Here is a 25,381-nt window from a genome sequence, read left to right as displayed (position 1 = left end):
CAGGCTGACACCATCCTGCCCCCACCTTGCTTCCGAGCTGTACTTGTTTCCATGAAGGATGCTTGAGCAGAGAGTGAGTGTGCAGGAGCAGTAGGCCCCGGCCAGAGGGCCCTGACGTGTAGCCCTGCTCACAGCCATGCCCCGTCCCAGCTGTGGCCCCCACACTTCTGGTTTGGTGTGACCCCGGGCCACCTCTAGGAAGGTCTACCCTTATCCAGTACTCACCCAGCCGGGACTGTAACGTGCCGTCGTCAGTTGATGCCATGTCATTGAGCCTCAGAAGTCCCCGGCCACGCTCTACCCATGACTGTGAGGTCTTGTCAAACACAAATAGCTTACACTGGATCTGTAACAAACGGGGTTAGTGAGCAGGGTGTGGGTACCCACCCTCTGTACCCCACCAAACTCAGGCTCCACTTCAAATCAAGAGCTACCAGTGATGCTGGGTATCTCATTACCCCACCTGCCTACCAGTCTACAGCTATGGTCAGGACGCTGCCAGCCAGCACCCAGCTTTCTTTATCCAGTCTTCTCTTTATGTGTTTCGGTTTCTGTGGTGCTGGGAATGGAAGCCAAGCTCCGGCAAGCTATGTTCTACTACGGAGCCATGTACCCTGCCCAAATGCGTAAGCAAGGAGAACTCTGGCAACCCAAACACACAGAGATGCCACCTCGCTCCCACGGGAAGGAGTGCTGGGTGTTGCTATGAGTTGCCTGGCTGCAGGAACATCCTACAGTGCTTGGGAAGACAACAGCATGGCAGTCCCTTCCACTGCCGACCCAGAAAGCAAGTAAATGTCCTTATAAACATGCACGTGTCACACTGCCTGTGAGGGTTCTGAAGTAAAAAGAGGCAAGTACTAGTTCACTGGCACTGTGCAGTCCCCTGGAGTGTTACCCAGCCAGGGACAGAAACAACCGACCTAGGATTCCAAACTGTGACAAAACCAGGGCAAAATTCCACACATCAGAGGATCCCAGAAGCAAGGAGAAGACCTGCGAGTGCTAGGGTGCTAGCTCACTGGACGGGGCTCAAACTGTAACAATGGCTGTGCAACTCGTTTAGGCAAACACGTTCCTGAATGTCCTGGAACTCTCTCATAGCCCAAGCTAGCCTTGAGCTCACAGACATCTCCCTGCCTCTGCCTCCCAAGTGCTGGGATTCACTCGCTGTTCTGGAAGTCAGGTCTCGCTACACAGCCCACTCCTGGCCGCCCTGCTCAGCACGCTCGCTCTCACCTGCAGCACATTACTTTCCGCCTCCTCCCCTGTGATGACCTCCACCTTCTCCAGCAAACATGTCCACGCTGTGGCCTTAGTGTAGGCAGCGGCTGACTCGGCCAGTGACTCTGCATGAGAGGACCCAAAACCACAACTGAGTCAGCAGGCCTGGGGCTCCTGGGGACCCGAGGAGCCCTGTCCTGGTCAGCAGAGCATGGCCACCCGCCATCCATCCCGGGCACTTCAAGCCGACCTCTCACATCTACTGGGGCCACAGCTGTCCCTACCTAGTGGTCGGGAGTCTCCTGAGGTGTGTGCAGAGCTGTGCCCTACCTTTCTTGGGGGCAGCCTCCTGGGACGATGGCTCAGACCCTGACTGGACATGCGTAGTCTCCCTGCTGGCATCTGAGTTGGCTTCATTCAGCTTGGGGGGGCTCTGAGGAAACAAGCGTGCCAGGGCGGAGCTGCTGTGGGTGCTGAGGACAGAGTGAGAGGCCCAGCAGGGACGGCTGCTCAGCACTTCCCAGAGGCCTGACACCTGAGCACCCTGCAGGGGCCTGTCCTCAACAGCCATTCCTAGTCAGGCCCTCCTTTCAGGACCACATGCTGTGGCAGACCAACAGGAATAAGCTGCAGCATGGCGACTGTACCAGGTGCCAGGGGCATGACCAGAGTCTGTGGACACCATGGTGGAGCTGGATGCATACCCAGAGGGAGAAAATGGCCGAGAGGAATGGGTGATGGCTAGACTCTGCGTCCTGGGCTACAAGTGTTCAGAAGCAGGGAATATGCATGCGCCTGCTATCCTGGCTGCCCCTGTCCTGCAGAAGTGGCAGGCATGGCTGATTCTGTGAACAGGGACACAGGCCACCTATCTCAGTGGTGTAGCTTTGTGGCCAGCTGTGGCACTGGCCACAAGGATGCCTGTGTCGGTGAAGAGTAAAGACGGGTGAAGCCGGCCCCTGCAGCTAGCCTCGGGGGCAACAGAAGCCTGTGGCGAATGTGAGCTGGAGCTGGTCTTTCTCATTCCTGTACCTGAGAATCCTGTCCTGACTGTACAGGAGACAGCATGACAGCCCCCAAGTAGGTAACAGTGCCAGCCAGGGCCACTCACCAAGACGCGCTCGCTCATGTTCTGGCCAAACACAAACTTGTTGGAGGTGTCAGTACTGTGGGCTGAGCTGTCTGCACTGGAGAGGAGTGGCACCGTCAGTGTGGCACCAAAGGCACACACAAACGCCTGTCTCCTCCCGCCCCCCCCCCCCCAGGCCCACAGCCTGACGCACAGGCTGGCTGGACCTCTCTTCTCGAGATGGAGAGTCCTGGTGGCATGTGCGCACAACAGCGCACTCACCTGGAGCTGATGTATTGCAGAAAGTAGTTAGTTGCAGTAGGTGTTTCTGAGCTGGGATGCGCAGTGCTGTCTGCATCTGCCACAGCGGCATTCTCATTCATTAACTGTAGAGAGAGGGAAGCGGCTGCTCACGTGGCCCTGTCTGACAAGTCCTGCCGTGAGGATGCACTGAGCACAAGGTACATCTGCAACCAACATGGCCACACCTGACACAGTGGTGAAGACACAAAAACAAGATGGGTGTGGTGGTGCACGCCTTTAATCTCAGCACTGGGTGGGAGAGGCAGGAGAATCCTGAGAGTTTAGGCCAGCCTGGGCTACACAGTGAGATCTTGTCTGGTGTGGACCCACACACCTGTCATCTCAACAGTGCAGAAGGCTGAGGCTCAAGGCTGGTCTGGGCTGCACTCAAAATAAACAGGGAAGAAAAACCTGCAGAGAGGATCACAAAGCTTTAGGAGCTTCTCTACCTTGTTTGAAATTTGGCACACGGCACAGCCCGTCATATAATGGGGGCATGGTACCATGACAACCACAGTTTCTCTATGGTTCTTTTAAAAGCCATGATGTAGGTGTCACTCCTGAATGACCAATGAGGTGATACCACATTAGAAGACACCGCAATCCTGGCTCATGGCTGTGCCTAATGGCACTGGAGGGTGAGTGCAGAGCCCACAGAAGCCTGAGGTCCTGTGGCTGAGCATGATGGGTGCCCAGCCCCGAGAAGGAGGTGCCCACCAGGTGGCAGGGGACAGGAGAAGGCGCACTGGAGTCTTTTGCATGGGGGAGCGTTTCAATGTGGTGACAAGGTCTTGCTGTGCAGCCCAGGCCAAATCACTCTCTGAGGGGCATCCTGGGTTCTGTGGTACTGAGCACTGCCCCAGTCCTCCCACTCTCATGTCTGGAGTGCCCCAGACCCTATGCTCCGGCACTGCAGGCATTAGACTTGTTTTCCAGAAGCAGTCTGACCGCTTTGCTGAGGATTCTGTGGTGGCCCAGCTCACAAAGCCAGGCTGGCTAGTGTATAACTGCCATCCCAGCAATCAGGAGGCTGAGCCTGGAGATCAGTCCAGGGTCATCCATAGCCACACAATGAGTTCAAGACCAGCCTGGGCTACATGAGACATTATCTCAAATCAAACCCATGCCAAATCAATCACGCAACCAGTATTTTAGTGTTGCTCTTGGAAAGATGACCTGAGATAGCCCGAAATCCTAGGACTTGAGGTTATTAGCCCGGGCCACATGAAATACTACCTCAGAGTGGGGAGGGATTCTCAGTGGTATGGTGCCCTGGGCAATGGATGTCTGGGTAGATGTGTGGCTGTCACGGGTACCCCAGGCCACTCTCCTTAAGGACTGGTTGCTGCAGTTCTACTGCCCCACATCCACCCAGCGAATACCTTCACTCTGTCTCTTAAGTTCTGTCCAAACACAAAGGCCTGTGGGGCCACCTGCTCCTCTTCATAGTGCCCCTCCTCTGAGGTGCCACATGGGGTTTTCTGAAGCACTTTCTCCTACAGGGAATAAGAACAGAACCCAATCATACTTAGAAGTGATGGCAACAGAACGTCCAGGAGCCTGAAGTCAGCCAGGCACGCACATGGCTGGCAGCTATGATAGATTCTCCTGGGGTGATGAGCGTTAGAGAAAGCCCTGAAGCCTGGCAGCTGTCCAACAACAGCAGTTCCCTGCCTCAGTGGAGCTGACAGAGGGTAGATATGGGGAGCTCAAGACCCAAGGGCACCCTCTGAGCAGCAGACTGGCTTCTGGTCCTAGGCAGTCTGCTTGGGCCTCAGAGGCACTTCTAAGAACCTGTTCCCAGGGACTCTGCTCAGGAATGAGGACACTGGCTGTCAGTGCGGCCAGACACGTCACCATACCCTGGTGCCAACAGAGCCAGCATCAGAACCAAGGGTCCCGATGTACACTAGAAATGAGACAGCAGCTACCAAGAGACAGACCAGATGAGCCCCCATCAGTTGTGAGAGGAAATGGTGTGGTGTGGGACACAGATGTGAGATTTCACGGTGCAGAGCCAGTGGCTGGGGACCTCATATGGGAGACTACACCACTTCCAATACAGTTTCCTGGACTGTTTTACACCAACTTATGTTTTTGTTTTTTCCAAATTACATTTCTTTGACTCTGTGTGTGTGTGTGTGTACACAAGCATGTGTGTGCGTATGCGCGTGCATGCACACAGAAACCAGAGGGTAACTCCCTGGACTGGCTGGTCTCTTTCTCCACTGGGCTTCAACTCAAGTCATCAGGCTTGCAACAAGCAGTTTTAGCCCATTAAGTCCTGTCACTGGTCCCTCTAAATGCTGTCTTGCAAGTGTGACTCCCTGAGTTCAGGGACTTGCTCACCCATGTGGCCCAGATGAGGGGAATCTGGAATGTTCCCAGGAGACCTCTGGGCTGATGCCCTGGCTGCACATGGAAGGTGTGTGTGTGTGTGGGTGGGTGCTTTCAGTTCCTGGAGCCCCACCATCCCTGTGGCAGCAGCCCTCAGTGAGAAGGGTGGCACAGCGCTAACCATGCTCTCTGCGAGACTGTCAAGAGAACAATAGCCCCCCTGGCTTGACACTATACATCTGGTTCCATTCTCGCTCTGCCATGGGTCCTACGCCTACACAGGGAGTGTGGCTTGTATGCATAGTCCTCCATATCCCTGTTGGGCACTGTCCCCTACTGAGAACCTGTCCCCAGGTCTGTTGTCACTTTACCAAGGTTTCTACCCACATCGAGGAATCCCAGTCTCAGGGTTCACAGAGTCAAGAAGCCCTTCTGACTGACATGTGTGTCATCACGTGGCTCTGAATCCTGGTCAGTGCTTCATCAGAGGCTGAATTCCACTCCCTAGCCACCGGGCTCAACATCCCTGGATCAGCAGCTAGTGACCGTGTCACAAGGCAGGAATGGCTGTGAAGGTAAGGGTCCTGCCTGCTCTCATCACATCAGAGATCACGGTGATCCTGTCCATCCCAGGACATCGGAAATGTGGAGCCTTGGGGTGAAATCTGGGTGCCACAGGGACAGACCCAGAGTCAGATCAGTGTTAGGCACTGAGCACCCAGCCTGCTGGAGAGGTGGACCAGCATGTCCTCCACTGAGGGATGGGAGGGGCGTGCACTGTGGCAGACAGGCTGGGCACTGCAGAGGGTGACTCAAGTGGATCCCTGGGTTGGTGGAACTGGATGCTGGCACAGCCTGGCTATAACTGTGCACCTGATTTCCCTCCTGTGTCTCAGTCACACTCACAAGAAGCAGGATAGGAGCCATTCATGCACCCATTCAGGGGGTGGGAGCGGGATGAGTATGTCCCCATGTGGCCTTAGACTCCCACTTCCCTGGGCATTTTCCTGGTGAGAGCAGACAGTGGCTTTGACTGACTCCACATGGACGAATTCAAGAGCAGAGCAGGCAGACTGAGAAGCAGGTGGGGCAGGGGTGGTGGTGGTGGCCTTGAAACCCTGGGCTGCAGGGCCCTCTCCTCTCACGTTTCCAGGCTGACACCCCAGGGCCACTGTATGTGCACCTGAGGGCCCATCTGTGACTGGGAGTGGGGTAAGGGGGAGATGACACACGTAGGACCTTGTGTTGGAGACACACTGTGGTGAGGACACAACCACAAAAGTCATTCCTGGGCTCTTGGGCAGTGGGGCCCATCCTGACTGACTGATAGCCATCAACCAATGCCGGGTGTCCAGTGGCTAAGCTCTCAGTCCCTGGTGTGATGTGAGAGGACCTTTAGCAGGGGCCCTATGAAAGTGGGTAGGTCACAGGAGCACCATCCCCGCAAAGGACTGAGCCCCCTTGGCTCTCTGCTGTCCTCTCCATTATTGCTTATCCCACAGAGCACTTCCCGGGAAGTTGTGGGGTAGGGGGGCAGTCCCATGCTGAGAGCCTGTGCAGGCCCCTTCGAGGTATTAGTGTTCCACTGTGCACAGAGGACACTGCGCAAGCCCAGGCAGGCTGAGCGCTATGAACCACTGAAGGCGTCTAGGCTTGGAGAACCTGAGCAGAAATCACACCAGGCCTGGAGCTGCAGCCCACTCCAGCCACCCCATAACCCACCAACCTCAAGTGTGTTTGTTCCCTCGGCAGACTCGGAGGGGCTCTTCTGTGTGAGGTTTTCTGGTGATGCAGACATGGCTGGTCCTGTGCAGTCTGTTGGCATGCTGACCCCATTGGTGCCGCTGCTAGGGACTGCAAAAGGGAGAGAGTTGGCAGGTGGCACATGTATGCATCCCCTCCTCAGCCCTCTGGCAGCTGGCCGAGCTGCTGGGCTCTGTCTAGGCTCCTCTGTAAAGAGGCTTCTAAAGTCCATTCATCTTAGGCAGGGCATGGTGGTAAGTGCTTTTAATCCCACCACTTGGGAAGCAGAGCTATGAGTTCAAGGACAGAGCAACATGGAAAATTCTATGTCAATCAGGGCTACATTAAAAAAAAATCATGCATTCTTAGATTAAAAACAAAACATGCCCAAAGCTCCCACATGAGGGGCTGCTGTCTTTATTCTGGACACACTACACGGGCAGGCGACACGCACGGAGCTGAGTTTCATCCGCAGCACTACTCCCCTCCCCAAACAAGACACAAACAAGAACTGGCTTCCAGAAAATGATGAGCAAAAGAAAACCTAGCAAAGGCAATTTTTAATAAAAAATAAATAAACTGGAGAAAAAAAAAAAAACCTAGCAAAGACAGGTCTTGTGCAATTGGAGAAAGCCCGTCTGTGCATGTGCACACTCACAAAGCCAGAGGGAGCTGGCACAGTGGCGCGTGCCTACTACCCCATGCTTGAGAATTCCGGGATACAGAGTGAGTGCAGGAGCAGACGGGCTGCACACTGAGATGCCGAGTCACAAAAGTCCAACTAAACCAAGACAAAACGGCAATCACCTTGACATGCTGGGCCACCCTGCTGGCCCCCAAATCGGGACAAAAGAAGACAAGAATCTTCGAGTGTGCTATGGCGTTGTCGATCTGGCTGACTCTGAGCACTGGAGTCAGCATGAGTCAGATCCTAGGTCACTGCTGAGCTCAGAATGACAACACCAGAACCCAGCGAGCCCCAGGTGGCTCGGAAACTGCTCTGCAAGGGTGACAGAGCATGGCTTGGGAGGCCGACAAGAGAGGAGGGCAGCATTCCATTCTTCTACTTTGGCTCCCCAGAACGGAGCTGGCCCAAAGGAACCGCTTGCCTCTGTACTTCATACTGTGCCTTGGTCCCTTACCCGTCTGTGACAGCACCTTGGGCTGTGGGGCTTGTAGCACAGCTGGGCGGAGGACACCACGCTGCTGTTCCCTGGGCTTCTGGCTGGGCAGACCTGGAACACAGTGGATTCTAGGAACCCTGTCCCTGCTGTTCCAGGGCACATCAACTCCAATGGTTGTGCATGGGAGGCCACATTCAAAACCAACCCTTTCTCTATAGTGACAGTCACCTGCCACTGGGATCTGTGATGAGGCCCAGGTCACTCACTGCTACACTCTGAGAGCTGACCAGTGCAAGGGGAGATGGCCATAGCTGGTGCAGGGTCACAGTGAGTTCCCAGGTAGAAGACACCCTGTCCCCGCAGGTCTGAGCAGCTTTTCAGGGCTGCGTTCGTGTCAGTCACGTCCCTGCAGACAGACTGGGGCCTGTAGCAAGGATCCTGGGGCTAGGGAAAGGCCTGGCATGCCACCTACCTGCACTGGGCGCCTGGCCATGGATGAGCGTTGGGGGCTTCAGCCGGAAGCTGCTGCTTTTCTCCTCTGCAAGCACAAGACACAGCTGAGCTCAGCCTGAATGGGGCAGGACCACAGCAAAACAGGGAGCACAGTGGGTCTGAGACCCTGAGAATGGTCTAGACTGCATCGCGAAAGTAGGAGGCCCTGGGTCAGAGGTGTGGCTCTGCAGCAAGACCATCCCAGGAAACCTGGAGGCTGAAGATGCTGAGGCAGGGTAACATTTACTAGGCCCTGCCCTTCCTCCCAGGGGAGGGAGTGATGGTACTGTTGGGCAGGCCTCCAGGACATGCCTGGAGTTCAGTGCCAGCTGGTCTAACCTGACCCAGGACAGGAAGGTGTGGGAAAATGCACAGGTCACAGGTGGTCTTGGAGGCTCAGTCATCAGGCACGGGGAATGAAGACTCCACCCCCTCCTCCCATACCCATGACCCTCCTGATGGAAGCAAACAAAATCCTTGGGGAAAGGTCAGCAGAAGATAACCCTAACCCATCGGGATGGGGAGCTGGCTCAGCGGGTAGAGCGCCTGCTGTGCAAGCACAAGGACCTGAGTTCAGATCCCACACCAGCAAAGCACACACAGTGCAGGCAGAGATCTCTGGCCAGCAAGCACAGGTGAGCACACCAGCACCCCTGCGACATGTGTGCACCACACACACAGACAAAGATCCTGCCTAGGTCTTAGGTGAACAGAAGGTCCCACAGTGCTGGATCTGCGGATAGGGAATATTCAGAAGTGGACTCAGAAATATGAAGGGGATTCATGATGCCTGCAGCTGAGGAGGGAGGACACTGAGAGGGACTGGAGCCAGGGCTCCTGGGGATGGAGTTTATTTGGGGTTGACAGCTAGACACTGGGAATACTGACAGGAAACTGGTCACACAGAAAAGCTCAGGGGCTGCCTTGGGGACCACCCAGTCAGAGCAGCACTCAAGCCAAACATGACCTACACATGTGACAAAGGGGCCACTAGAGCCAGCCATGGAGCTGGGCAGGGATGCTTCCAGGGGATTAGTGCTAGACCACACTTTTCAAACCAGAGACCAAATTTGTAAATGGTATAACTGGAACCCAAAGGCTAGCTTTGGGCACCTGTGTCCTGGCCATAGGTCTCTCAGGGTCCTGTTCCCTACAGAAGTAATCTCAACAGCTGGCCATGGGGACTGCAGCCACTCACCTGCACCAGCTTGGTGCACTAGTGTGGCCACTGTGCTAGCATACAGGGATTCATGCAGGGTACCACTATGACCAGATGGACAGACACTTGTCAACACTAAGTCCCCAGCCCCATCCACAGGGACACCCTAGGCTCTTCTCAGGTCCTCTGGAGACTCATTTTGCTAATAGTGTTGCTGTGTGTGACTCACCCAGGACCTGGAAAACCCAGCTTCACCCCCTCCCACACAGCTGGCTATTGGATATATGCTACCTGAGAGGCAGGGGTGCTGGCTGATGGGGGAAACTGCTCACCTAAGGGAGATCCCTGCTTAATTGGGAATACACTGGGGACTGAGCCAGGCTGGCCAGAGACGGCAAGGCTCCCAGAGCAGCGGCTGACATGGCTGGGGGCTAGGCAAGGATGCAGCTGGCTGGGATGGCAGAGCCGGGTTTCTTCCTCAGACTCACTGTGTAGCTGAGGATGGCCTTGAACTTCTGATCTTCCTGCCTCCACCTCCTGAGAGCGGATGACAGGATGGGCAGTGGTGGCACACATCTTTAATCCCAACACTCTGGAGGCAGAGGCGGGTGATCTCTGTGAGTTTGAAGCCATCCTAGGCTACAAGAGGTAGCTCCAGGACAGGCTCCAAAGCTACAGAGAAACCCTGTCTCGAAAAACAAAACAAAACAAACAAGCAAAAAAGAATGGATGGCAAATGTACGTCTCCATGTCTGGCTGAAACCAGGCTTCTTCATGTCAGGAAAAAGGGTTAGGGCGTTAGAACCCTATCAGTGTGGGCTCCACATGCCCAGGAACAGGGCCAAGCAGGGTACCCTGAACACCAAGATTCTGGTTCTAGAGGCCACACCCCAAATCTAGAAGGCAGATTCCAGGGCTGAGATGAAGTGGTGAGCAAAGTCCCTGGGAGGACCAAAAGTAAAGGGACTAGGAGTGCTCAGACTGCCGATACCCATGCATCAAAGCCACCAGCTTAAGCAGATGATGCAGATTTATATCCGCCCTGCTCCAAGACCCAATAACAGGGCAGGGAGGGAAGGCTCTGGGGCTATAGGTAGGACAGAAGAGTGGAGTGAACGAGAGCTTCTTACACAGGCATGACCATGCTGGGGAAGCACAGGGCCCTGACTGAAAGATGGACAGTAGTAACACCAGAGAGAGTATGGAAACTGTGCACAAGAAACTAAGTCACTCTTGTGGATCCCTGAAAGTCAGTCCTGGGTCTGAAGACTCTCCTATGAGGAAGCCCTGCCCCGCAAGTCTAAGGCTCTGAGTTTGCATCTTCAGCATTCACATACAACGACAGACACACACAGAATCAAGGCAGGCCAGCCGACAAATCTACAAATCCCCTTTGTGCTACCTCTACATACCCACAAACTGGCATGGGGCCTTCAAACCAAAGGGGTGTGCAGCTGTGAAGGGCCTGGGATGCCTGTTCTGCAGGGCAGCCATGCTCCAGATGTGGAGTGAAGGCAAGAAGGAGGGGCCTGGTTATCAGGAATTGGACCACACCTCCTCACAGAGCAGAAGCAACACCTGCCACCCTGGGATGGACCACCAGGACGAGAACCAGAAGCAGCAGAGGTCAGGACCCCGAATGGTCTTGTTCTTCAGGGCCAAGTCAAGGACGCTCAGAGAATCTGGCTTCCAGACCAGAAAGGGAGGTCACAAATGGAAGTAGCCCACTGACACCACACAAAGCACCAGAATGCCTGTGGAGCTTCAGTGTTTATACCCCTCTGTCAGCCTGACTAGGGAGATCGTTTATAGCCTAGGATGTCTCAGGGCTGGTGTTACAGAGAAAAGACCAAAAAAGGCTGCCCTGTGTGCCCCTCAGCTGTGGCTAAAGGCAGGGCTTGGACACAAGCCGGGTGCAGAGACACCTGGGGACACAGTATCCAAAGAGCACAGCTGCTTGGTGCTCACCGCCATGCCTGGTTTATACACTTCTGGGATCCAAACCCAGGGCCTCCTGTACACTAGACAAGTGCACTACTCGCTGAGCCTCAGCTTGGTTTTCTGTTGTTTTTTAAAAATACATGGCAGTCCCTAGCAGCCTGCAAGCCTCCAGGCTGCACCAGCACCCCTGCGACCCACCCAGACCCAGTCTGCAACACAACCTACGGACCTCAACAAGCTCCCCACGGCCAGCCCTCCCCCACAACTCCAGCAGACTACACAGGCAAGGTGCAAACCACACCAGTTGAAGAACAGATGAGCAAACACCAGTGTAACTGTACATTCAACAGCCAGAAAAGCAACAGGGCACCCAGAACCCAGCGATCCCACAGCAGAAGACCTGAACATTCCAATGCGGCTCAAACACAGGAAAACAACCTTAAAGAAATCAAGGAAAAGACAAACAAACAAACAAAAAAATAGGAAAAAAATCAGTAAGTCCCTTAAAGAAAGCCAAAACAGTCAAACAGGCGAAGGAAACAGTTCAAGACTTGAAAAATGAAATAGAAACAATAAAGAAAACACAAATGGAGAAAATTCTGGAAATGGAAAATATGGGGAAGTGAACAGGAACTACAGATGAAAGCGTCACCAACTGAATACAAGAGATGGAAGAGAGGATCACAGTCGTTGAAGATACAATAGAGGAAACAGATTCATCAGTCAAAATGTTAAATCCAGTAAACTCCTAACACAAAACATCTAGGAAATCTGGGACACCATGAAAAAACCAAACCTTAAGAATAATAGGGATAAAAGAAGGAGAATAATTCCAACTCAAAGGCATAGAAAACATATTCAACAAAATCACAGAAGAAAACTTTCCCAACCTAAAGAAGGAAATGCCTATGAAGGTACAAGAAGCTTACAGAACACCAAATAAGCTAAACCAAAAAAAGTCCCTTTGGCACATACTAATCAAAATACTAAGCATAAATATTAAAGAAAGAGTATTAAGAGCTGCAAAGGAAAAAAGTCAAGTAACATATAAAGGCAGACCTAACAGAATTACACCCAGATTCTCAATGGAGACTCTGAAAGCCAGAAGGTCCTAGAAAGACGTTTTACAAACACCAAAGGACCACAGATGCCAGCCCAGACTACTATACCCAGCAAAACTTTCAATCCCACAGAGAAAACAAGATATTCCATGACAAAACTAGATTTAAATAATACCTACCCACAAATCAAGCCCTACAAAAAGAACTAGGAGAAAAATTTCAACCCAAGGAAGCTAGCTACATCCAAGAAAACACAGGCAATAGATAATCTCATACCAGAAAAACCCAAAGAAAGGAAGCACACACTACCACCACCACCAACAAAACCAAAAGAATAACAAGAATTAACAGTCACTGGTCATTAACATCTCTTAACATCAATGGATTCAATTCGCCAATAAGAAGATACAGGCTAGCAGAATGGATACAAAAACAGGATCCATCTCCAACTTCAAAGACAGATATTACCTCAAAGTAAAGGGCTGGAAAAAGATTTTCCAATCTAATGGACCTAAAAAGTAAACCGGTGTAGCTACCTTAATATTTTTTTTTCAAGACAGGGTTTCCCTGTAGTTTCTAGAGCCTGTCCTGGAACTAGCTCTTGTAGACCAGGCTGGCCTCGAACTCAGAGATCCGCCTGCCTCTGCCTCCTGAGTGCTGAGATTAAAGGCGTGCGCCACCACTGCCCGGCTAATATTTAACAAAATAGACTTCAAACTAAATTAATCAAAAGAGATGGAGGACATTTCATATAACCATCAAGATGAAGTCTCAATTCTGAATACCTATGGCCTAAATACAAGGACAGGCACATTAATAAAAGAACAGTGCTAAAGCTTAAACCACACATCAAACCCCACACATTAATAGTGGGAGACGTCAACACCACACTCTCACCAATAAACAGGTCTGCCAGACAGAAACTTAACAGAGAAATAAGGGAACTAACAGATGTTATGACTCAAATGGACTTAACAGACATCTACAGAACATTTCACCCAAATACAAAAGAATATACCTTCATCTCAGAACCTCATGGAACCTTCTCTAAAACTGACTACATATTTGGTCACAAAGAAAACCTCGACACACACACACACACACACACACAAAAACTAATAACCCCCTGTATCTGACTGCCATGGCTTAGAGTTCAACAACAACACAAACTACAAAAACCTTCAAACTCATCAAAACTGAGTTACCACTGGGTCAAGGAAGAAATAAAAAAGAAATTAAACATTTCTATAAGTCGATGAAAATGGATACACAAGATACCCAAAACATGGGATATTGGTACTAAGAGGAAAATTCATAGCACTAAGTGCCTACATTAAGAATGTGGAGAACTCCACACTAGCAACTTAACAGCAAACCTGAAAGTCCTAGAACAAAAAGAAGCAAATTCACCCAGGAAGAGTAGATGATAGGAAATAATGAAATTGAGGGCTGAAATAAATAAATTAGAAACAAAGAGAATACAAAGAATCAATGAAACAAAGACTTAGTTCTTCATGAAAAGAATCAACAAGATAGACAAACCCTTATCCAAACTAACCAAAAGGCAGAGAGAGAACATACACATTAACAAAATCTGAAATGGAAAGGTGGACATAACAACAGACACGGAGGAAATCTAGAGAATCATTAGGTCATACTCCAAAAACCTTACTCCACAAAATTAGAAAATCTGAAAGAAATGGACAATTTTCTGGATAGGTACACGACACGCCAAAATTAAATCAAGACCAGATAAACAATTTAAATAGACCTATAACCCCTAAGGAAATAGAAACAGTCATTCAGGGCCAGATGGTTTCATCACAGAATTCTATCAGAATTTCAAAGAGCTAACACCAATACTCTTCAAATTTTTTCACACAATAGAAATAGAAAGAACATCACCAAATTTTTTGTACGAGGCTACAGTTACCCTGACACCCAAACCACACAAAGGCATTACTAAGAAAGAGAATTACAGACCAATCTCACTCATGAACATTGATGTAAAAATACTCAATAAAATACTGACAAATCAAATCCAAGAACACATCAGAACCATCACCCACCATGATCAAGCCAGCTTCATCTCAGAGATGCAGGGATAGTTCAACATATGAAAATCTGTCAATGAAATCCACCATATAAACAAATTGAAAAACAAAAACCACACGATCATCTCATTAAATACTGAAAAAGTCTTTGACAAAATCCAATATCCCTTCACGATAAAGGTCTTGGAGAGGTCAGGGATACAAGGAACATAATAAAGTCAATATACAGCAAGGTGACAGCCAACATCAAATCAAATTAAGAGAAACTCAAAGTAATTCCACTAAAATCAGGAACAAGACAAGGCTGTCCACTCTCTCCAGATCTATCCAACATAGCACTCAAAGTTCTGGCTAGAGCAATAAGGCAACAAAAGGAAATTAAGGGGACACAAATTGGAAAGGAAGAAGTCAAACTTTCGCTATTTGCAAACGATATGATAGTACACATTAAGTGACCTGAAAAATTTTAACAGGGAACTCCTACAGCTGATAAACACCTTCAGTAATGTGACAGGATACAAGATCAACTAAAAAAAAAAAAAAAATCAGTAACCCTCCTATATACAAATGATAAAGAAGCTAAGAAAGAAGTCAGAGAAACATCACCCTTCATAACAGACACAAATAACATTTTATCTTGGGATAACACTAGCCAAAGAAGTGAAAGGCCTGTTTGAGAAGAACTTTAAGTCTTTGAAGAAAGAACTGAAAAAGACATCAGAAAATGAAAAGAATCTTCCATGCTCTTGAATAGGTATGATTAACATAGTAAAAATGGCCATCTTACCAAAAGCAATCTACAAATTCAGTGCAATCCCCATCAAAATTCCAAAACAATTTTTCAGACCTTGAAAGAGCAATAATCATGAAAATAGACCCCTATCTATCACCATGCACGAAACTCAAGTCCAAATGGATCAGACCTCAACATAAAACCAGCCACACTGAACCTGACAGAAGAGAAAGTGGGAAGTACACTTGAACGCATTGGCACAGGGAACCACTTCCTAAATTTAACACCAGCAGCACAGACACTGAGAGAAACAATTAATAAATGGGACTTCCTGAAACTGAAAAGCTTCTGTAAAGCAAAGGACATGGTCAACAAGACAAACAACAGCCTACAGAATAGGAAAAGATCTTCACTAACCCCACATTAGACAGAGGTCTGATCTCCAAAATATACAAAGAACTCAAGAAATTGGACACCAATAGATCACATGATCCAATAAAAAAAAAAATGGAGTACAGACCTAAACAGAGAACTCTCAACAAAGGAATCTAAAATGGCTGAAAGACACTTAAGGAAATGTTAAACATCCTTAGTCATCAGAGAAATGCAAATCAAAACAACTCTGAGATTCCATCTTACACTTGTTAGAATGGCCAAGATCAAGAACACTGATGACGACTTATGCTGGAGAGGATGTTGGGAAAAGGGAACACTTCTGCATTGTTGGTGGGAATGCAAGCTGGTACAACCCCTTTGGATGTCTGTGTGGCAATTTCTCAGAAAATTAGGAAACAACTTTCCTCAAGACCCAGTAATACTACTTTTGGGTATATATCCAAAGGATGCTCAATCATGCCACAAGGACATGTGATCAACTATGTTCATAGCAGCTTAGTTTGTCATAACCAGAACCTGGAATCAACCTAAATGTCCCTAGATCGAAGAGTGGATTAGAAAAATGTGGTACATTTACACAATGGAGTACTACACAGCAGAAAAAAATAACAGCTTGAATTTTGTAGGAAAATGGATGGAGCTAGAAAACATTATTTTGAGTGAGGTAACCCAGCACAGAAAGACAATTATCACATGTACTCACCCATAGGTGGTTTTTAAACATAAAGCCAGCCTACAAACCACAATCCCGGAGAACTCAGACAACAATGAGAACATGGTGGCTCATAGCCATCTGTAATGAGATCTGGCACCCTCCTCTGGCGTGTGGGCATACATGGAGGCAGAATGTTGTATACATAATAAGTAAATAAATCTTAAAAAAAAGAAAGTATAAAAAGACATGATCTCCTGAGTAAATTGGGAGCATTGGGACCTTGGGGGAGGATTGAAGGGGGAGGGAGGAGGCAGGGAGGGTAGCAGAGAAAAATGTAGAGCTCAATAAATACCAATAAAAAAGAAAGAACAATAATCAACTTCATATGCAAAAACAAAAAACCTAGGGCAACTAAAACAATCCTGTATAATATAGAAGTTCTGGGGGCATCACCACCCCTGACTTCAAGATCTACTATAGAGCTACAGTAATAAAAACAGTATTGTATTGGCATAAAAACAGACAGATGGATTAATAGTATCAAATAGAAGACCCTGACATAAATCCATAAATTTACGAATTCTTGATTTTTGATAAAGAAGCCAAAATTATACAATGGAAAAAAAGAAAGCATCTTCAACAAATGGTACTGGCATAACTAGATGTCAAAATGTAAATGAATGTAAATAGATCCATATGTATCCCCATGCACAAAATTCCAGTCCAGGTGGATCAAAGACCTCAACATAAAACCAGCCACACTACCGGGCGATGGTGGCGCACGCCTTTAATCCCAGCACTCGGGAGGCAGAGGCAGGCGGATCTCTGTGAGTTCGAGGCCAGCCTGGTCTACAAGAGCTAGTTCCAGGACAGGCTCCAAAGCCACAGAGAAACCCTGTCTCGAAAAAAAAAAAAAACAAACAACAAAAACAAACAAACAAACAAAAAACAAACCAGCCACACTGAACCTGACAGAAGAGAAAGTGGGAAGTACACTTGAATGCATTGGCACAGGAGACAACTTCCTGACTATAACACCAGTAGCAGACACTGAGATCAACAACTAATAAATGGAACCTCCTGAAACTGAGAAGGACACTGTCAACAAGACAAAACGGCAGCCCAGAGAATGGGAAAAGATCTTCAATAACCCCACATCTGACAGAGGGCTGATCTCCAAGATATATGAAGAACTTAAGAAACATCTGGGGCTGGAGAGATGGCTCAGAGGTTAAGAGCATCGCCTGCTCTTCCAAAGGTCCTGAGTTCAATTCCCAGCAACCACATGGTGGCTCACAACCATCTCTAATGGGGTCTGGTGCCCTCTTCTGGCCTACAGGCATACACACAGACAGAATATTGGAGAGAGAAGAGAGGGGAGAGGGGGTAGGGGGTAGGGGGTAGGGGAGAAAGAGAGAGGGAGGGAGGGAGAGAGAGAGAGAGAGAGAGAGAGAGAGAGAGAGAGAGAGAGAGAGACCGACCGAGACCAGACATCAAAATACCAATACAAATCTGAACAGAGACTTCTCAACAGAAGAATCTTAAATGGCCGAGATACACCTAAGGAATTGTTCAACATCCTTAGCCATCAGGGAACTGCATATCAAAATGACTCTGAAATTCCATTTTACACCTGTCAGAATGGATAAGATCAAAAAATGCTAACAGCCTATGTTGGAGAGGATGCGGAGTAAGGGGATCACTCCTCCACTGCTTGAGGGTGGTGCTGTGTAAACTTTTACAGCCTCTTTGGAAATCAGTATGGTGGTTTCTCAGAAAACTGGTAATCAATGTTCCTCTAGACCCAGATATAGCAATCTTGTGTGTGTGTGTGTGTGTGTGTGTGTGTGTGTGTGTGTGTGTATACACCCCCCCAAGGATGCTCAATCACACCACAAGAACATGTGTTCAACTATGTTCATAACAGCATTATTCGTAATAACCAGACCCTGAAAACAACCTAGATGCCCCTCAACCAAAGAATAAAGAAAATGTAGTACATTTACACAATGGAGTACTACTCAGCGGTAAAAAACAATGACATCATGAATTTTCAGGCAAATGGATGAATCCAGAAAAAAAAAAAATCATCCTGAGTGAGGTAAACCAGCCCCCAAAAGACAAACATGGTATGTACTCATAAGTGGATATTAGATGTAAAGCAAAAGATAACCAGGCTACAATCCACAGCCCCAGAGAAGCTAGGTAACAAGGAGGACCCTAAGAGAGACACATGGATTTCCCTGGGAAGGGGAAACAAAAAAGATCTCCTGGATAAACTGGTAGTAGGGGAGGGATTAGGTTGGTGGAGTTGGGATTGGGATGGGGAAAGAGTAATGAAAGAAATATCCTGACAGAGGGGGCCATTTTGGGATTAGAGAGAAACCTGGTGCCAGGGAAATTCCCAAGAATCCACAAGAATGACCCCAGCTAAGACTTCTAGCAATAGCGGAGAGGGTGCCTGAACTGGCCTTTTCCTGTGATCAGACCAGCGACCACCCTGTCAAGGGAGAGCCTTCACCCACTAACTGATGGAAACAGATGCAGATCCACAGCCAAGCACTGAGTCAGCTCCAGGAGCTCAGCTGAAGAAAGGAAGGAGGAGGGGTTGGTTTTTTTGTTTGTTTTGAGACAGGATTTCTCTGAAGCTTTGGTGCCTGTCCCGGAACTAGCTCTTGTAGACCAGGCTGGCCTTGAACTCACAGAGACAGCTGAACTGAGCTAATGGGAGCTCATGGACTCTGGAGTGACAGTTAAGGAGCCTGTGTGGGACCAACCTGGGCCCTCCGCATGGAGATGATAGTTGTGTAGCTTGGTCTGTTAATGGGGCTCCTAACAGTGGGATCAGGACCTGTCCCTGTCACATGAGCTGGCTTCTTGGAACCTATCCCTCATGCAGGGATGCTTCATTCAGCCTTGATGCAGGGGAAAGAGCTTGGTCCTGCTTCAACAAGATATGACATGCTTTGTTGACTCCAATGGGAGGACTGCCCCTTTCTGATCAGAGGAGGAGTAGATAGGAGGGATTTATGGGAGGTAGAAGGAGGTAACAGGAAGAGAGGAGGGAGGAGACACTGGTTGGTATGTAAAATAAATGAAAAAAAAAATAAAAAAGAAAAAAAAAATGACTCTCTGATTGGGTTAAATTCTAGCAAAGAGCTGTGTTGCTTTAGAGGACCCAAGTCTGTCAGCTGAAGGGGAAAGCAGTGTTCACAGACCACGTCTTCCAGCTGTGTTAGCACAGGAGACGGACCTCTGTATACATGTGTGGTCCAGGTGACATCCCTCACAGCACAGATGGAGACTCAGGCCATGCCACCAGACCACACCCTGGAGGGCAGCAGTATCGGATCCAAAAGTGTCTATGGGTAAGCGCGCTGCTGGGCTTTGCCAGCCTCCAACAGAGCATTTCCAGAATTTCTGTGCCTAGATCAGCCTCATTCCCGCACTGGTTGGAACCAGAGGCTGGCATTCATGTGGATGATGCTCCCTTAGCCTCACCATGTGCCTCAGCTGAGAGCGCAAGTGACAGCCCCTGGCTCTGCCTGAGCGAACACATGATACCTGATGGGCGGGGATACTGTCCCCTCCAGTCCACATCGACTACCATGTCCTTGTAGAGGCAGTGACATTCATGGTTGGTGTCCCCACAGAGTTTGACAAGGAACCTCCCAACTCCACCTAAGGGCAACTGTGTCAGCTTCCTTCAGTCCAGATGGGCCCCAGGGGCACGCCTTCCCTGGCCCACAAGGGGGTCACTCACCTGAGTGAGTTAGAGAGGATGTCCGCTCGCGCTTGACAGGAGGGCAGTAGTTTCCATCCTCATGGTCAGAATCTAGACACAGGGTGGGTGGGGTCAGGGAGCATTCTGGTTTGGCTCCAGGGTGGTCCAGTGTTCTAGAGAGTTTACCTTACCTTCTCCGGCTTCTGGGCTGGAGCTGCCAGCAGACCTCTGCAAAGAGAGCACAGAAGTGGTGAGAGGCCCCTTGTGTCCCAGACTGTGCCCGCAACTCCCCATGACCTGCCCTAAGGACGCTCCACACACGGTCAGGAACAATGGCCCCTGGTCCACCACCTCCAGTACAACCCACCCTGGCCCGCCATGAGCATTAGCACGGCCCTTGGCACATCCCACACAAGTTTCATGTGAACACCTAGGCACAAAAGCACACTGGCTCCCACCCTTGCCCTGGAACATTCTACAGCACATGTGCATGCTTGCTTCAGGGGCTGTCGGTTCCAGTACAAGCAAACTCTGATGTCTGGGCCAAAGTGCTTCAAGGCTGTGCCAGGCTGCCAGGGGCCTTCCCCAGCTCCTGCCCAACACAGTTCTCTCTTGGGTCCACTACGTCGCCCTTCAGACCCTGCAGACAGAAGCAAAGGCCAATGGTGGACATGCACCCTTGGCAGATCCTGGCCATTTAGGAAGGCACAAGTCCCATTTCCCTATGGTCCCCAAATGCCCCGGGCCCAAACTGAGCCAAATGCGGGGTGCTGGCTCCAAGAAGTTTCCGAGGGTTAAATGAGACGACACAAGAGAATGCTCCAAGGACCGAAGCAATCAATAAACCCAAAGACGGTGAGCGCCAGCAAAGACCCTCCCGCAGAGCGGGCCCTGGCCCGTTTTTTTCCATAAAGGGCCAGAAAGCCAGCGCTTTTGGCTCACAGGCTGCATCTGCTCCCTTTTGCTTATAATCCTGTAACAATGTAAACACTGGCTCAGTCCAGGAACTGCGCAAACAGGCAGGGTGCTGGAGTCTGGAGCACAAGCCCAGAGAGGGTGAGCACTTACTCAGTGCCACACAGCAAAATCTCTAACAGATCTGGGAGCTTTCTTCAGCATGAGCTGATAGCTCAGGTCTGTGTCAGAGAAGCAAGACCACCTCTCCTTCCCAGTTCTCACTCATAGGACAGGGACAATGATCCCCAGAAGTACTGGTTCCCTACCCCTACCCTAAGAGTCCATCACCAGAACTAACCCAGGATCCACCTTCCATATGATGTCAGATCTTTGGGGGCTGCAGAGGATATCGGGAAAAGCGTGCTGAGCTGAGGGCTCAGTGGCTCTGCAGAACTTGGGGGTCACGTGATGAGGTATGAGAAAAGAAGTAGCCCGGGGCCTGATCACGTGATTCCACCACCTGCCCCCAGGAGGGTACCAACCCCACAGCAAATTTCATGCTCACACTACCCCTGTAGGACACAGACCCCGACCTGGGGTATTATCCCGCTGGACCCCAAGTGCAGCCCAGACTGGTACCTGACCACACAACAGACGTTTGCTGGGAACCTGCCCAGTGAACTCTGTACCTCAGAGAACCATCAAGGGCCTACAACCTAGAACACAATGGGAGCCATACTGTATCTGAGCCCTAAAGCCTGCCTACTCTTGTTCTCTGGGATGCCTTGAGAACACTCTTTGCTACCTTGCTGGCTCCATGCTCAAACTGCAAGGGTGGGTCACCCTGGGGACTCTGTGGGCAATGGTGAGTGGTGAAGGCCTTGCATCACAGACACACTCCTGGGACAGCTGCAGACAGCTGAGAACACAGCCCTTAACATCCTTACATGTCATGGCCACTTTGCGACTGCTCAGCTCCATCAAGGGATCCATCTGAGACATCACCAAGGGTGCATGTGGGGACGGGAGTTCCCAGAGGGGAGGAAACAGTCCAGGACAAGGGCTCCAGGATGACACAGGTTGGACTAGGCATCTGCCTCACTAACCAGGGAGCCAAGGAGGAAGGCCAGGCAAGCATCCAACTGATTCCCGTACCACCTCGCATGGGCAAAGAGGCGCAGAGTAATGCTCGCCGCATCTGTGGACCTGTTCAGTTCTGCCAGCAGGGACTCAGGAGCCACAGAAGCAGAAGGCAGGAAAAACAGGAGTCCACAGCCAGCCTGAGCTACCTGAGACCCTGCCAAAAAAGAGCATGAACCTAGCTGGTGCTGGCAAACAGGCGCGGATGAGCAGCACACACAAGCCACTCTGGCTGCTGTGGAGGTGGTCAGCTGACCCGACACATTAGAGAGGCCGCCCTCAGTGCTGGAGAGATGGCTCAGGGGTCAAAAGAGCACTCACTGGTCTTCTACAGGATGGGGTCCAGTTCCCAGGACCCACATGCCCCAGTTCCAGGGACACCCAGCCTCTGCCGTCTGAGCACAGAACTAACATGTACCTCTGGCCCACACATGTATACAGCATTTTAAAAGCGTGTGCACGTAGGTGTGTATAATTATATATAACTTAAACATACACACACAGACACACACGAGGTCACCCTCAAGACCACAAAAAGCTGTCCCCAAGGCTGGTGTTCTAAAGAGTGAGGTGCACGTGGATGCTGCTCACAGCCGTTGGCAGACAACTGCTCATCACATAGGATCACCCTTGCCCTACACCCAGGAAGCATGGCATGGACTGCAGACAGACTAGAGAAGTGGAGGAGCCCTCTGGGTAACCAAGTGGCTCCCTCAACTGAGACTTAGAGCACAGCAAGATGAAAGCCCGCTCTGTACAGAGGCTGGTGAGCTCAGCCTGGTATCCCCAGGTTCAGGTTCCACCCAACTGGATTTACAGCCCAAGTGACCCAAATTACAGTATGTCTGTGCAATGCGCCAGCCACGAGACACTCCTGGCAGCCAGCCCAGCTTCCCCGCTGAGAGCTCTACACTGACCTGGTGGCTCAGGGCTGTCACCAAGTGGTATGACAGTGCTGCACCAGGCACTGTGAAGTTGTGAGCACTTGGGAGAGGAGGTTCCTCCAGCTCCCCTTATCTGGAGGCCCCTTTCCCTGGATCATTTGGGGGCTATGTTGCTCAAGTTTGCAGCCCGTGAGAATCAAGAAGCCAGGCTCTGTGGGCCCAGGTCGCCATACAAGGCGCCTCTCTCTGCTGAGCAGCCGCTGTCATGAGGGCTCTGGGATGGCTGCAAAGCCAGGCTGCTCTCCTCCGCCAGAGACTGCACAGACTGGAGGCTTCTTTCTGGACACAGTTCCCAAGGGGGCTCTGTCCAGAGTAAAAGTGGAGCACCCCAATCCATGTGGCTTTCGTTGTCACCCCTCTTTTGCATCACAGAGGACTCTTCCTGCCTCACCCCTGCACACTGTAAATCTTGCTCCTTTCCCCTCACACCCTGACTCCTCAAATGACAGGGCAGGACAACAGCTTCACCCTGGTCAAACCTTCTCCCAGGATGACCTGGGCCTGGGGGGTCACAGCTGGCATGAAGATGGGGACCACTCAAGCCTGCAGAGGATGCAGACAGAGCCTGGGCAGCTGTTATCGCATACCTGGTAACTTAGTGACAGTTCTAGCCTCTTCTTATCTAACTTGGAGTGTGCCTGCATGTGGAGACCAGTTCAGTACAGTGGGTGTGCGCTCTCCAACTTATTTTTTTAAATATTTATTTATTATGTATACAATATTCTGTCTGTGTGTATGCCTGCAGGTCAGAAGAGGGCACTAGACCTCATTACAGATGGTTGTGAGCCACCATGTGGTTGCTGGGAATTGAACTCAGGACCTTTGGAAGAGCAGGCAATGCTCTTAACGGCTGAGCCATCTCTCCAACTTATTCTTAAAACGATCTCTCGCTGAACCTGAAGTTCACTGTTTTGGGCTAGGCTGCCCAGCCACTGAGTTCCAAGATCCTCCTGTCTCACCCTTTCTCCCACAATGCTGCGGGTTTCAAGCACAGGCAGCCATGTCTGGCTATTGATATGGGTGCTGCGATGGGAACTAAGGTCATCCTGGTTTGACAGTAAGGCTCCCATCTACTGAGTCACCTCCCCAGCTCTCACTATCTTTCAAAGCAGTCACTTCTGCCCTAAGGTGTAAGCTACCCATCCACCCACGCCTTGCACGTGTGCTCAAAGGATGGACAGGGCTTCTGTCCTCCTGCTTCACTACAGCCCAAGCTCAGAGTTTCCAGAGCCTCTAGGTTCCTAAGACCTCAGATTCACGAGAAGTGGGAGGTGGCCAAAGGGACAAGGAGTAACTGGAAGGGTAACAGTGCTGTCCAGCTCCTCTCAGGGCTCCTCTGATCTCCCAGGAAGCAAGCCCCATTTCTCACTGTGCTATAGTCAAGAGTGGGCTCGGTCTCTCTGTCTGGTCAGTGGTATAACTAAAATGGGCCAAATAAGTCCCAGCTGCTTCGGGTGGCTTGGGGGCTAATAGAAAAGGGCCTTGGGACCTGGTGGCCCCAGGTAACAAAGTGCAGGGTGGGCTGTGGACACTTACCCCTGCCAGTTCTCGCACACAAGGAGGCTGGGCTGCAGGAGTAGGGGGCGGAGGAGAGCTGGCGGAAGCACTAGCAGGGGCAGGAGGGTCTAAGGCATACTCCCCAGCAGATTCGGGGTGCCCCGCATCAGGGCGGGGCGCCTCCGCCTCCCCCCGAGGCTCCTCTCCCGACTCCGGCAAGTCTTTGAGCTCTGTGGAGGACTGGGGGGCAAAAAAGACAATTTTCCTTCAATGTACACAAAGGCCACACTGTGGGGGGATGGGGAGGGTCCCTGTCCCTACCTTGGCCTTCCCATGCATATGGCTCTTGAGTAGGTAGGGTCTGAGCCTCCTTTTCAGAACAATGGTGGGCCCAGTATGAGGAGACCCCTCTCTTAGAACAAGGAAGGAGACATGCTAGTAGAGATTAAATCCCGAGGATCCTGCCACTCCAGCTAAACATTAAAATGTGGTCAATGGACAGGACAGGACAGGACAGGGGAGAGGAGCCAGGACATCCACAGATTCTTTGGCCTCTGGTTTTCCCAAGCTCATCCCATACATCCTGGGTGTGGGCTTATTTGGAAAGGGCCAAGGTATGCAAAAGCTAATGCCTGGCAGCCTTTGAGGTAGATCTGGGGACTCTGTGGGCATCTAGGCCAAGCATCTGTGGCCATCTCTTAATCACAGGTGATGTCCTGCCACAGTGGCCCAGGGCCCCAAGCCCCACATGGCACTGCCCACCAGCTGGTTCTCAGCCATAACTGAAATGCCTGTGGCTGACTGCAGAAACGAAGGCAATGTTGAAGGTGTGACCAGCCCACAGCTGTGCTGGGACTTGAGTCAAGGTCTTGCTGTGATGCCCAGGCA

At 50.4% G+C, this 25,381-nt stretch overlaps 1 protein-coding gene across 2 annotated transcripts in view; it reads right to left on the bottom strand.

The window, feature by feature from the left end:
• The window catches only part of Ranbp3 (RAN binding protein 3), a 50,546-nt gene that overhangs the window by 2,687 nt on the left and 22,478 nt on the right, over positions 1-25,381 (bottom strand). Inside the window, exons 3-14 of one of the 2 annotated variants that reach the window (XM_038324366.2) lie at positions 24,533-24,733; positions 20,207-20,243; positions 20,055-20,126; positions 8,273-8,338; positions 7,819-7,911; positions 6,660-6,787; positions 3,979-4,092; positions 2,576-2,679; positions 2,336-2,411; positions 1,555-1,657; positions 1,240-1,349; positions 226-346 (exon numbers count right to left, since the gene is read on the bottom strand). In XM_038324366.2, the coding sequence (XP_038180294.1) occupies positions 226-346; positions 1,240-1,349; positions 1,555-1,657; positions 2,336-2,411; positions 2,576-2,679; positions 3,979-4,092; positions 6,660-6,787; positions 7,819-7,911; positions 8,273-8,338; positions 20,055-20,126; positions 20,207-20,243; positions 24,533-24,733 (1,225 nt within the window). The remainder of the gene's footprint in view (positions 1-225; positions 347-1,239; positions 1,350-1,554; positions 1,658-2,335; positions 2,412-2,575; positions 2,680-3,978; positions 4,093-6,659; positions 6,788-7,818; positions 7,912-8,272; positions 8,339-20,054; positions 20,127-20,206; positions 20,244-24,532; positions 24,734-25,381) is intronic. The other variant, XM_038324372.2, reaches the window with a different exon arrangement.

The sequence above is a fragment of the Arvicola amphibius genome, chromosome 1 (genome assembly GCF_903992535.2).
Source record: "Arvicola amphibius chromosome 1, mArvAmp1.2, whole genome shotgun sequence".
Taxonomy (NCBI): Eukaryota; Metazoa; Chordata; class Mammalia; order Rodentia; family Cricetidae; genus Arvicola; species Arvicola amphibius.
This window is presented reverse-complemented; position numbering and strand designations above follow the sequence as displayed.